An 11,726-nucleotide genomic window follows, 5' to 3' on the forward strand; every position below is an offset into this window, starting at 1 on the left:
TAGTCTCTTGAGTGCAATTGTAGTTATACATAAAAAAAATGCAACCAGTAGTGGCTCTCTGGAACATAAATTTATACAAAAACAAATACTATTGCGGGACGTTTTTAAAATTTTTCATCATTTTAATAGAAACTCTTAAACACATGCCTCCATGCATATTTTAAATTCACAATCAATTACTTCATTCAATTACACAAGATTTTGCTCTGCTTTATCTAATATTTGCTTAAACACCTAAAGAGCTTAAGTTAATTGAATTTCAATAATGCATTTTTAATTACACTAAATCTTCCCTAGTTGAAATTTCTATGAAATATCAGGCCGTTATTATCTGATCTGATTCAATTTTAATTATTTGTTAAAATATTTAAATATAATTTTTTTTTTTATATTTATATAAAAAAAAAACAAACTGTAACACACCCTGTTTATAAATTTCAGCATTTTTCACAAAATATCCCGTTATACTGATTTTTTTTTTTTTGTATTTTGAACTTTTTACTTGAAAGCAGAGTTTTCTTTGGTGAAGTGGATAGTAAGTGAACGGAATGATTTAGTTTTCAAAGGAGTTTTCTAAAAACGAAAAGCGAAATAATAAAATAGTGAAGGAAAAGTAGAAATGTTTTCATTTTATCGTAGATTGAAAGGTCTTCAAATATTTTATTTCATTATGATTTTGTCCTAAAAATATCGTTATTTGAGTAAATTATAGTGATGATGAATTTTTTAAAAAAGCTAGAAAAATTGAACTCTTTTAAATTCGTTTCTAAAATAACACAAACATTATTAAAGTAACTATGAATTTTGTGCACAAGCGTATAATATTAATTATGAAGGATTCCCTTTTTCATCCGTTTTCTCTTTTTCAATTTGAAAAAACTAAAAAAAGAAAACAGTGTGACATCGAGATCAGTGACAAAAAAACTCATTCTGAAAAAGAAACAAGCCAGACGGAAAAGTTTAAAAAACTTTTGAAAACTTTGTAAAATACGAACAACCGAATTTTGGTAATACAAAAAACCAAAAATTTTGATTTTGCATTATAAAAGTTTAAAACTTAGAAAAATCATTTGTGAATCAATTTTGTTTATTTTATTTTTTTTTAATTAAAACGTTTTGAAATTTTTACTTAAAATAAAATCTTCTGACATAACCAAAAGAAACATATGTCTTGACAGCTTTAAGATTTTAAACGTTTTTAAAACACAAAATTTAATTACAAAACTTAAAAACATTTGAAACATTTAAAATTTCCAAACAAAAAAATAACAAATGATACTGCCAAAAATAAAAAAAAAATGTCAGACAGTAGTTGTAAAAATTATAAAATAAACTAAATTTCAAGTTGCAGTATGCGGTTGCAGTTTCATTGAGTACGATTACATTTAATAACCCAGGAGCTATATTTCTTTTTGCTCCTTCATTGTTTTCAGGGCAAATTAAACAATTAAAATACATGCATAAATATGTAAGTCACTTTTATTTGTATTGCACAAGTATTTGCTAAAACTCGTTACTTATCGCTTGTTTGCGACAACACTGGCATAATTCAAAATTTACACAGTTGGGAAAAACGAATTTCAAAGTTTTGAAGTTAATTGATAATATATATTTCCGGCTATAGCATTATATCGATAAAGTATTGTAAGCGACAATTTTGAAGCTTCAGTTGCCAAGTTATAATGTTATTTAGCAAAATTTTTTACTTTTGATTTTAGTCGCTTGTTATAAGAGTTAAAGACATGGTTAATTTCCGAAAACGGCAAGTCTTTTTTGGAAAACTCATAAAAATGTAATATTTGACATTTATTCGTCAATGAAGTTTAGTAATAGTAATATAAACTAGAGCTGGCCCGAAACATTAACTAAGATTTTAATTTCCTTTAATCTAAAATAAAACTTAAAAACTTTATATAAAAACCTTTGTAAAGTTTATATTAATTTTCTAATATTGTTGATTTAAGAAAAAAAAATATATTTTTTAAAAGGTTCAAGAAGTGGAAATTGAAATTTGATTTTATATTTTTCTTTTATTCCATGCAATTAAAAGCGTTTGGTTTGACAGAAAAGCTGATTTAGTACAATAAGATAAATGTTTCTTAAAAAATATTGAAAAATTTCGAACAAAATAATTTCGTGTATTATTTTAGATATAACCTAATTTATAATTTTCTAATTGTGGGGTTAAATTGTAATTTAAATAAAAAATTATTATTAAAGTTAAGTTCCGATTTGATATAGTTATTTTCTATTGAAAAAAAATGGAAGCGCAATTCATTAAAACCGAACCTTGCGATGATGGATATTTCGAGGAAAGTAAAATGAAACTTGAAATCAAACAAGATACTGAACTCTCTCAAACAGATGGATACTATGAAGAACAAAAATTTCAGCCTGAACACCAACATTTCGAAATATCTTGCATTGATGAAAACATTGAGGAATATAAGCCTAATGAAATTCTACCCAATGTAATTTTTACTAGAAATCGGCGACTTCAGGAATCTAAGAAAGAAAGTTTCAATGACCACAACATTAAGTGCGGAGAAATTTTCTGGTCCACAATAAACAGTTGTTATTCTTACACGTGTACGATGTGCCCTAAAACCACATTTGCGACATGTAAAGCATTAGCAAGCCACTATAGATCATCTCACCCATGTTTCAAAATACGAAGAGGAGAAGAATTACTAGAGTACCAAAAAGGTAAGAAAGTTATGAATTCAAAAAAAATAACAGTTCCTCTAGGTTTTGTTTAATGTTTATTGAGAATTAATTACCTATATAATTATATTTTAGACACAGCATCAAAAATAAAAAAAGATGAAATCCATAAAATTGCCTTGGAACAATTGAGGAATTTACCAAAAATCAAAAGGTACACTATCACTAAATGTCACAAATGTCAGAAAGAATTTCGAAGTGAACTAAATTTACTTGATCATTCGAGAGTTCACAACAGAAAAAATCCTCTTGTTTGTATATATTGTGGGAAAGTATTTTTGAAATTAACAGATTTAAAAGCTCATCAAGCGACTCACTCTGGAAAAACACCATTTACGTGCAAAATTTGTGGAAAAACCTTTTCAGATTATAATAAAAAACAGCATCATGAAAATTTACATGTATAATGATAAAGAAAAGAAACTAATTTTCAATATCACCTTAATTATTTTTGAAATTTAAACCTAAAAGCATATATTAAATGCAAAGCTCAAAATTTAAATAAGTTTTATTTTCATTGGTTATTTTAAAATAACTTTAAAAGAGTTGTATAAAAATGGATTTCATCAAAGTATTAGAAATAAAAATTGTACACAATTTTATTTATCAACAATTAAAGGAGCATTTCAAAAGCAGTGTTGAATTACATCGCAGCGAACACATGAGTTACTAAAAATTTAAACATATTTTATAAGAATAGCAATTATAAATTTAAAATATGAGTTTACTCAAGCTTAAATTTCCTTTTTTTTTAAATACATATACATGTATGTATATTAAAAATATTTCTAATTTTTTTTTTTGTATTTATATCAACCGTTTTTTAAAAATAATTTATAATTACTTAGGTATCTGACTCAGCAAGGAATAAAAGTTAATTGAAAATAATTGAAATGCAACATTAGAATAGTATGTACAGTAAAATGTATATGCCTTATAAAATCTTCCAATTAAAAATTTATAAGATAAGAATCCTAGAATTTGTATGTTGTACGTATTATAAGAATATTTTCATACAATATTCAAATATATTTAGACATAATTAAAAGCTTGGCAGAAAAATATGTGATTGTTTTATTTATACTATATAAGTAATGGGTAATTTTGTAAATTGCAATGATGGTGTAAGCATAAGTGAAAGCAGATATTTGACCATACGGAGTGTCGCGATCAATATTAATTGGTTTTCGGTGTGTTGAAAATTTTACATCAAGATCTTGATTTTAAAACATACAAAAAAACAATTATTGCAAAAATTCCTTAAATAAAAATCATATTCTGTGACGAGTTTATTTGTTACTGAATAGGTTAATGCTTTTGATCCCAGTGAAAAAATGTAATTTCGAAAGAGTATTAAAAAATAAAATTTAACGCTTTGAATGAATCAACCACTAAGTTTGAATTCTTCATAAATTCGTTTTTTATTTTATAACGTTTGTTTTGCAATAAAATAATGTGCTAAGATATGCCTTCTCAGTGATTGTGTTACAATAGTATCAAACTTCAAAAACTTATAAGTTCCAACTCTAAATATCAAAATCAAACTGCAAAATGTGACAGTTGTTTTGACATTTTCTTTAAAAAAAAACAACTTAAATTTTAACCCAAAAATTAACAAACAAACGCCAAAAATTTATTTTTTAATTTTATAAAGAGTATGATTTTAGACATGCAATATAATAAAAACGCGTAGTTGAAAATATTCTAAAATTAAATAAGTTTAAGGTATCCGGAAGCATTGAGGTAACTTTAGGTGGGTGCTTACCCGGGAAAAACTTTTGCGGTTTATGTTAACAAGTTTATATTAATTTATTAAACTAATTGTTCCCATTGAAACTGAATTGCAGGAGTTGATAATGGAAATGGATCTCAAAGCTGAGCAATGTGGAGATGGTTACTTTGAAGAAAATGATCATAATACCACAGAGTCTGATGAAAGTAGTGATTTGGATTTTGACAAAAATGAAGAAGTAGATGACAAAAAAGACAGTGAACAATGCAGTGATGGCTATTTTGAAGAAAGTATTCAGAATTCATCAGGATTGGATATATGTAGTGATGAAGATTCTGATGATAAAAGTAAACCCAACAAAAAAATGCCAAAAAAAAGCAGAAATAAAAATGTTAAGAAAAAAAAAACTAAATCAAACGACACTGTAAAGTGTGGTGACATTTATTGGTCTAAAGTCTATAATAGCTACTTGTATACATGTTCAATGTGTCATGCAAATGGATTTAAAACCTTAACTTATCATTATAAGAAATGTCACGCTTTATTTAATGAATCACAAAAGAATTCATCAACATCTCGTAATAAAAGGAAAAACGATGGTAACTTTTTCTAATATTAAATTTCGATTTAGAAATATAGAAAATCTAATGCACATAGCATTTGTTTTTAGATAACATCAAATGTATCAAGACTGAAATGAATGAAGCTCAAAAGATTGCGTTAGAACAGCTTAAAAGTTTACCCAGAGAATTTGAAAATAAAAAAAGGAAAACAGACAAGACAAAAATTCATAATAGTAAAACACCTTTGTTGTGCATATATTGTGGGAAAAAGTTTTCAAATATGGAAGATCTTAAATCACATCATACTCAACATTCTGGACCAGAACCATACATATGTAAACTTTGCGGTAGTACGTTCGCGGAATATGATAAAAAGCAACATCATGAAATGCAACATGAAGAAATTAAAGAAAAAGAAGACAAGCATGTAAACTAAATCTAAACGTATTTTGTATGAATAAACAGAAAAGCAAAAAAGAAATTTTGCAAGTCCAAAAATTCAGTAATATTTTCATCAACTGTAAAATAGTTTTGTGTATTATTAATATAAAAGAAAACAGTTAGTATAAAGAAACGTAAGTTGGTATCAACTTATATTTACGCTTAAATTTTTTTTACTATAAATATTAAGGCAACTGGTTTTCATCACACGTCCTTAGTTTGTATAATACTCTATTTTAATAATGAAAATTAAGAAATAAAGAAAATCTGAAAAATTATAAGTTATTTTTATTTTTGGAATTAAAAGCATTAAATTGTCAGTAAGAGATTCTTTAAATTGAGAACCGACAGCGCGTAATCATTTCACACAAACTGAACGGTATAAATTAAGATTGTTCTTTGCGTTTTAGCTGGTATGTACATAAGAACCTGGAGAAGTTTGTAATTTATTTTGAGATACCACCATATACTGATACTTAATTGTTTTAATGTCTTTGAATTATGAACAGTCTTGTTAGATACATATGTGACGCTTTTAAAATAAAAATCCCTCCAAAGAAGCGTAAATGAAGAAATAATAAGATGTGCATAAGTATTTATATCAAAAAACATTTTTAAAATGACAGACATTTGGATCAATTATTCGGCTTAAATGTAATTAAATTTCATTTTATCAAAGTATTACGGACTTACAGGGTTAATTAACCAAAAATCACATTGACATAACTGGAAAATATCGACACAATAATTTAGTTGAACTGAATTGAACATAGTTGAATTATTTCATGGTGAGTTTTTTACTTTCAAGGGTATGTTTACAACAGAACGAAATTTCATATTATTTGACGATAAATTGTAAACACAAAACAAACGATTATAGAAAAAAGCAATTGTCTATAAGCAAAAATACAAAATTATGTAGAGAATCAAAACTAAATAAAAAAAATTAATTCACATGAATAAATAATCGAATTTTGAGTTTTTTGATAAATATATTCTAATAAATCCATTTTCCTAATTCGGGCAGTAGTGTTTCAAGTGTTTGTTAAATTTAAGGACGCCATAGCAATACCCAGACTTAGATGTCCTTTTGATTGCGCGATAAAAGCAGGTAAAAAAGAAAGTTTAATTTATTTCATGCAGTTCAATAATTTAAAATGAATTTTTCATTTTTTTTTGTATTTCCAGCAGAATATTTACTTTTTAACCTTATTTTATAAAACCAATACCTATCCCTCCAACAATAATGACCGAGTCAGAAGTTAAAACAGAAGAATGTAGTGACACCGAAAATCAACTTTCATCTGGAAAAGAAAATAATCAATCATTCAGTGATGGATATTTTGAAGAAAGTAGTTTAAATTCTTTAGAACAATGTGATGATGAAAATTACGAAGAAGATAGTTTGCTTTCTACAGATTCAGATGAAACAGTTTCCGATCGACAATCAAAAACTCAACTTAGTGATAAAAACTCTAAGAATATTAAAAATAGTTCAGAAGAAAAAAAATTTGGTTCAAAAAATAATATTAAATGTGGTGAAATTTATTGGTCTAAATCTTCAAAATCTTATTTGTATAAGTGCTCAATGTGTCCTACTAGGAAATTTATGGGATGCATTGCATTAAAACATCATCATTCAAGATATCATAAGTTATTTGATGAAACAGAGAAAAAGCAAAAAAATATTTTACCAAAGAATAAAGAATTAGAAAATACAAGCGCCAATAAATCCAAAAAGACTGGTTCAGGTGAAAATGAAAAAAAAATCGCATTAGAGCAACTTCAAAGTTTATTTAAAAGAAAAATTATAACGAATCAATGCTATAAATGTCGGAAAAAATTTGAAAGTGATCAAGAACTTGTTGAGCACTCAAAAATTCATGTAAAAAAAAATTCTTTAAATTGTATTTACTGTAAAGAAACATTTACTAGACCAGAAGAATTTAAAAAGCATCAATTATCGCATAAGCGATTCACATGCAAATTTTGCGGAAAAGCATTTGCACACAATGGGAATAAAAAACAGCATGAACGTCTACATAATGAGACTGGAAACTCTTCAAAAATCCATGAGAAAAGTAAAACTACAAAAACTAAAGTTAAAGTTTTGAAATAATTTATACAAAAATGGTTTTGAACATCTACATGCAAGTGTATATTTAAAAACAAAAATAAAATTTTTAAAACTAAATTTTGCAGCGATTAATTCATTAAATAATCCATTACAAAAGGTTTATCATCGGTTCCATATGGTCGTAAAGGTATATCATAAGGCATTGGAAAAGCTGGAACACCATCCCTATCCTTTTTTAAAGGAAAAGTATTTTCCCCGGTCTACAAAAAATAAAGCGTTTTTAAATTTTTATGAAAGGATTAAAGTAGAAATGTTTCGTTTTTACAATAAATTTTGGCAGAAACAAGACTCCAACTTCATAATTCATGATTCTTAAAGCTGGTTCGATTTTCGCAGCCTTGTTAAACGAGCCCCATGCAGCTTTAGATAAATTTGCAGAAGTTAAAACAAACCAATATAATTCATCATCATTCCACCGGCAATATGTTTTTATGTGTGGCATTGCTTGATTTCTGTATCTAGATTTAGATATCCATTGATATAAATGATTTTTCAACCACGGTTGTTTATCATTAGTAGTTTTACTATAAGGTAAACAACCGCCTCCTAACAAATCATCATGACTATTTTTCACATTTCCATAACTAGGATATATAAATTTAAACTGTGGTACACGTCTTATTCCTAATGGAGTTGAATCTTTCCTTAGGCTGTTTATAAAATCTTTTTCTACCCACGTTTGAACATTAGGTCCTAAACTACCGATACTTGAACTTTGTGCTACTATAGGAACGTTTTCATCAATTTTTGCTGAATGTTTTCCTAAAAGATAACCTAGTCTTGCGTGTCCAAATGGATGACCTCTGACAGAACTGGATCTAAATCCACCTGGCGCTGATGCTACTAAAAACACACTAAAAATTTTTTTTTTTTAATGCATTATATAATATAGTTTCATAAATTCTAATTTACTTGATGGAACTAAAATCAGTTTTTCTTATTTTTGCTATCCAAGTTTGCAATTTTGGAATTTTGTATTCAACAAGATAAAGCATCAAATCTTGCTTAAAATTTGTTGAGCTATCACCAGCCATTGTATCTGAATCATTATTTAAAGCTGGTAATCTTGGACTAATCCAAATACCTTGTGTTCGATTATGCCAATCATCTTCATATAAATTTGCAGTAGAAATTACAACACGCATCGAATTATCTTTGTAATTAAATATCATCATTTTCGTATGATGAGTTGAAAAAGGAGATGGCATATTAACTTTTATTGCAGTGACTTGAGGCTTTGATTTAGAAATAGTTTGCAATTCTGGTGTTTCATCCCCATACAATACCAGCAATGGTTTATCCCTGTAAAATTTTATCAAAATGAAATAAAACAAATTTGGAAATATGTGCAAAAATAATTACAAGCATCCTGCAAAATAATAGTGTCCTAAGAGCCACCCAATATCTACCATAAAATTTATTTGCAATGATGATTCAATTTCACCCAAACTTTCATCTAAAATTTCTGAAATGGAAAAAAAATTTGCTGATACTCGTATTGAAAAAAATAATATTCGATAAGATACCTTGGAATGTGATGGAAAGTGGTTCATGGTGAGTTAATGGCGAAGCGGTAATTGTTGTCAGAAATATATTGTAAGGTGCTGCTTTTTCTAATTTTTTTGCCGTATTACCTTTTGGCAAGACGACTGAAATATAATCATGAATATTGCGATCTATTTTTGGTTTTTTTGATAATCGAGACTCATCAGATTGCGAATTTGAAGACGTACTTGGTTGCGGAGAATTTCTGTCAACACCTTCTGTTTCTTTTCTATCGCTTTTATTTTTGTATATTTCAGGTTCTTTTTTATTTGACCATTCAGGAAGATTTCTCCTTTTCGGGGTAGCTATATCTTTTCCGTCTTTCTCTTTTTCTTTTTGCATTCCTGATCTCTTGAAAATTAAAAAATAATAATAAAATCATTTTACGCAATTTTAACGATAATTTACATTTGCCGAGTCATCATCTTCTACTACTACGACATCATAGTTTCTAGCTTTGGCTTCTTGCAGTTTAGCATTATTACGTTCTTTATTAAAAATTTTACTTTCAGAGTTTTGATTCTTTTTATCGACAGGTTTCGAAGATTCGCTTGATGTTCTTAAATTGGGAAATATTTTTTCTAATATTGATAATTGATCTTCTATAATATATTTTGTCATATGAAGTTCTGTGGGAATGTCATAATGGTTTGTATTCTTATTTAGTCCAGCTTTTAAGATGTTTTCCACTAAAATATTCAAATAATCCAAATATTCATACAAAAAAATTGCTATTAATATTAATTTACAATGAGGATGACAGTATTCCTTAAAATGTACTGGATTTTTCCTGTAACAATTTTCACCATATTGACAATCTTTCCGAGAATCCATCACACACAATTTGGATATAAAATTATTAACTTATAAATTGGAGTTAAAGCGAAAAAATTAAATTTAAAATTTAGTCTTTTTAACGTTTTGATTTTTTTTTAATAAACAACTATAATCACCTGTTCAGTGGCGATTGACATTTAAGATGCGCCATAAGAGAGAGCATGGTAAACAATAAAACTAAAAATAATAAGACGTAAACAACTTTTTGAAATAATTTTAGCGTTGTGAGCCTGTGAGTATTATTCGAATTAAAATTATGGCGACAAGAGTTTAAAAATAAACTTCTTTTCTGTCAATAATTAGAATAAATCGATTTTGATAATAATTTCTCTTCCTTCATTGGCAATTTTCATTAACATTTATTATTGGAATAGAAGTACGTTTAAGAGCACTTTTTAACAAGATAGCCATAAATAAAGAAACGTGTAAACAAATTGAGCTCCTTGTCCACGGCCACAGAATTTTAATTTATTTTAAATTACTGATATTAAAAGGCCCTTTCGAATATCCACAAAAACAAATACAAAAAAACCATTTTGGTTTGTACTTATTCCGGTTTTGATAAGGCTCATATGTACTTCATAACGTTAAAAATTTTAATAACTACACCATAATGGGTACTATAGTATCAAAACTAAATAGTACTGCAAGTTTCAAAACTTTGAATTTTTTTTTTAAAAACGCTCCCCCAAAATGTTGCACATGTGTTCAAATGTCATTTTCTAATTGCTAAATACCAACCTTTGTTTTTATATTATTTGATTTTTAAAATTTGAAAGACTTGATTATTTTTACTAATATTTTAAATTATTCTCAAAAATAATACTTAAAAAGTACATTTCAAAACATTTGAAATTTCAAATTAAAATTCAAAAACAAAAAAAAAATATGGGAAAGCCACAACGTAGGAAAAAGCATCATTCTGGAGACACACATTTAAGACGAAGATGGAGAACGAAAAATCGAAAACGAGATCTTGATGAAGTAAATAAAAATTTCAAAACCTTCCATAAAAGTTAAAATTTCTTTGAATATTAATAGAAAGGTTTTACTAAATTATAGATTGATAATGATTTAAAAACTAATCCAGAAAAATTAATAGATCAAGAAATTGATTTTGAGCAAAAAGGTTTGGGCCAACATTATTGTATTCATTGTGCAAAATATTTTATTGACGATCATGCCTTACAGTCACACTTTAAAACAAAGGTTAGTAAAAGCAAGGCATTTTTTCGCGATGAAAAATATTTTCAATTTTAGGTACATAAACGTAGAATGAAGGCCCTTGAAATAGAACCTTACTCTGTAGAAGAATCAGAAAGAGCTGCTGGTCATGGAAATTATAAAGCACCTTTAAAAAGAACTATTGAAACTCAACCGAGTAAAGATGAAGTTAGAGGTGGAAAACGAATCAAAATTGATGTAAAAAACGAGGAAGAGAAAATGACAAGTTAATGAATGTTTTATTGCAAATTGTTAATAAATGAATATTTTTATAAAACATGAAATAACTGTTATATTAGATATTTTTTGTTATCAACATCTGGCAATTTTAAAATTGATCGAATTTGTATCTAAAGCAATTTTAAACACCATCCAAGGTTTATGCAATTTATTTTTGAAGATTAAATCATATTCTTAACGATTTGAGAGCCACCTTGGGCATAAAAAAGTTGTTAAAAAGTTGATTTAAGAACTTTAAGCCAATTATGAATTAAAACGCAGGAAAAAAATAATTTTGTTAAAA

At 27.0% G+C, this 11,726-nt stretch overlaps 5 protein-coding genes across 9 annotated transcripts; 4 read left to right on the forward strand and 1 right to left on the reverse strand.

Annotated features, from left to right (window-relative positions):
- Nucleotides 1-1,858: 1,858 nt before the first annotated feature.
- Nucleotides 1,859-3,788, forward strand: LOC129605525 (oocyte zinc finger protein XlCOF26-like). Its single transcript, XM_055515341.1, has 2 exons — nucleotides 1,859-2,706; nucleotides 2,800-3,788. The coding sequence occupies exons 1-2, from the start codon at nucleotides 2,262-2,264 to the stop codon at nucleotides 3,129-3,131; spliced, it is 777 nt and encodes a 258-aa protein (XP_055371316.1). The 5' UTR covers nucleotides 1,859-2,261; the 3' UTR covers nucleotides 3,132-3,788.
- A 533-nt stretch (nucleotides 3,789-4,321) lies between these two features.
- On the forward strand, nucleotides 4,322-5,661 carry LOC129605564 (zinc finger protein 570-like). Of its 2 annotated transcripts, none has more exons than XM_055515406.1 (3): nucleotides 4,322-4,477; nucleotides 4,572-5,055; nucleotides 5,127-5,661. In XM_055515406.1, exons 2-3 carry the CDS (start codon nucleotides 4,581-4,583, stop codon nucleotides 5,453-5,455), a joined length of 804 nt encoding a protein of 267 aa, XP_055371381.1. In that variant the 5' UTR covers nucleotides 4,322-4,477; nucleotides 4,572-4,580; the 3' UTR covers nucleotides 5,456-5,661. The 2 variants fall into 2 exon arrangements, with proteins under 2 accessions (XP_055371381.1, XP_055371382.1); XM_055515407.1 differs by having other exon boundaries at nucleotides 4,322-4,467.
- Nucleotides 5,662-6,320: 659 nt separating this feature from the next.
- Nucleotides 6,321-7,713, forward strand: LOC129605294 (putative zinc finger protein 840). 2 transcript variants are annotated; one of them, XM_055514961.1, is made up of 2 exons: nucleotides 6,321-6,571; nucleotides 6,649-7,713. In XM_055514961.1, the coding sequence occupies exon 2, from the start codon at nucleotides 6,707-6,709 to the stop codon at nucleotides 7,577-7,579; it is 873 nt and encodes a 290-aa protein (XP_055370936.1). In that variant the 5' UTR covers nucleotides 6,321-6,571; nucleotides 6,649-6,706; the 3' UTR covers nucleotides 7,580-7,713. The 2 variants fall into 2 exon arrangements, with proteins under 2 accessions (XP_055370936.1, XP_055370937.1); XM_055514962.1 differs by having other exon boundaries at nucleotides 6,652-7,713.
- LOC129605293 (probable tyrosyl-DNA phosphodiesterase) lies at nucleotides 7,558-10,121 on the reverse strand. Of its 3 annotated transcripts, XM_055514959.1 has the most exons (8): nucleotides 10,096-10,121; nucleotides 9,892-10,005; nucleotides 9,551-9,831; nucleotides 9,124-9,493; nucleotides 8,960-9,062; nucleotides 8,510-8,899; nucleotides 7,863-8,451; nucleotides 7,558-7,797 (listed from the first exon to the last, which is right to left on the reverse strand). In XM_055514959.1, exons 2-8 carry the CDS (start codon nucleotides 9,974-9,976, stop codon nucleotides 7,666-7,668), a joined length of 1,950 nt encoding a protein of 649 aa, XP_055370934.1. In that variant the 5' UTR covers nucleotides 9,977-10,005; nucleotides 10,096-10,121; the 3' UTR covers nucleotides 7,558-7,665. The 3 variants fall into 3 exon arrangements, with proteins under 3 accessions (XP_055370934.1, XP_055370933.1, XP_055370935.1); XM_055514958.1 differs by lacking the exon at nucleotides 10,096-10,121 and having other exon boundaries at nucleotides 9,892-10,089; XM_055514960.1 differs by lacking the exons at nucleotides 9,892-10,005; nucleotides 10,096-10,121 and having other exon boundaries at nucleotides 9,124-9,486; nucleotides 9,551-9,679.
- Nucleotides 10,122-10,722: 601 nt separating this feature from the next.
- On the forward strand, nucleotides 10,723-11,481 carry LOC129605588 (zinc finger protein 593 homolog). The gene is made up of 3 exons (XM_055515448.1): nucleotides 10,723-10,963; nucleotides 11,042-11,188; nucleotides 11,240-11,481. Exons 1-3 carry the CDS (start codon nucleotides 10,868-10,870, stop codon nucleotides 11,432-11,434), a joined length of 438 nt encoding a protein of 145 aa, XP_055371423.1. The 5' UTR covers nucleotides 10,723-10,867; the 3' UTR covers nucleotides 11,435-11,481.
- Nucleotides 11,482-11,726: the final 245 nt, after the last annotated feature.

Source organism: Condylostylus longicornis, unplaced genomic scaffold (assembly GCF_029603195.1).
Source record: "Condylostylus longicornis isolate FDR11 unplaced genomic scaffold, ASM2960319v2 ptg000013l, whole genome shotgun sequence".
In the NCBI taxonomy this organism is placed as follows: Eukaryota; Metazoa; Arthropoda; class Insecta; order Diptera; family Dolichopodidae; genus Condylostylus; species Condylostylus longicornis.

Bases quoted from the DNA above. Each gene is read 5' to 3' on its own strand.
- LOC129605525 (XM_055515341.1), top strand. From the start codon at position 2,262: ATGGAAGCGCAATTCATTAAAACCGAACCTTGCGATGATGGATATTTC. The intron at 2,707-2,799 runs GTAAGAAAGTTA...ATTATATTTTAG, and splicing joins ATTACTAGAGTACCAAAAAG to ACACAGCATCAAAAATAAAA.
- LOC129605564 (XM_055515406.1), top strand. From the start codon at position 4,581: ATGGAAATGGATCTCAAAGCTGAGCAATGTGGAGATGGTTACTTTGAA. The intron at 5,056-5,126 runs GTAACTTTTTCT...ATTTGTTTTTAG, and splicing joins TAATAAAAGGAAAAACGATG to ATAACATCAAATGTATCAAG.
- LOC129605294 (XM_055514961.1), top strand. From the start codon at position 6,707: ATGACCGAGTCAGAAGTTAAAACAGAAGAATGTAGTGACACCGAAAAT.
- LOC129605293 (XM_055514959.1), bottom strand. From the start codon at position 9,976: ATGGATTCTCGGAAAGATTGTCAATATGGTGAAAATTGTTACAGGAAA. The intron at 9,063-9,123 runs GTATCTTATCGA...TTTCCATTTCAG, and splicing joins ACTTTCCATCACATTCCAAG to AAATTTTAGATGAAAGTTTG. The intron at 7,798-7,862 runs GTAAAAACGAAA...TATTTTTTGTAG, and splicing joins TGTTTCTGCCAAAATTTATT to ACCGGGGAAAATACTTTTCC.
- LOC129605588 (XM_055515448.1), top strand. From the start codon at position 10,868: ATGGGAAAGCCACAACGTAGGAAAAAGCATCATTCTGGAGACACACAT. The intron at 10,964-11,041 runs GTAAATAAAAAT...ACTAAATTATAG, and splicing joins GAAAACGAGATCTTGATGAA to ATTGATAATGATTTAAAAAC. The intron at 11,189-11,239 runs GTTAGTAAAAGC...TTTCAATTTTAG, and splicing joins AGTCACACTTTAAAACAAAG to GTACATAAACGTAGAATGAA.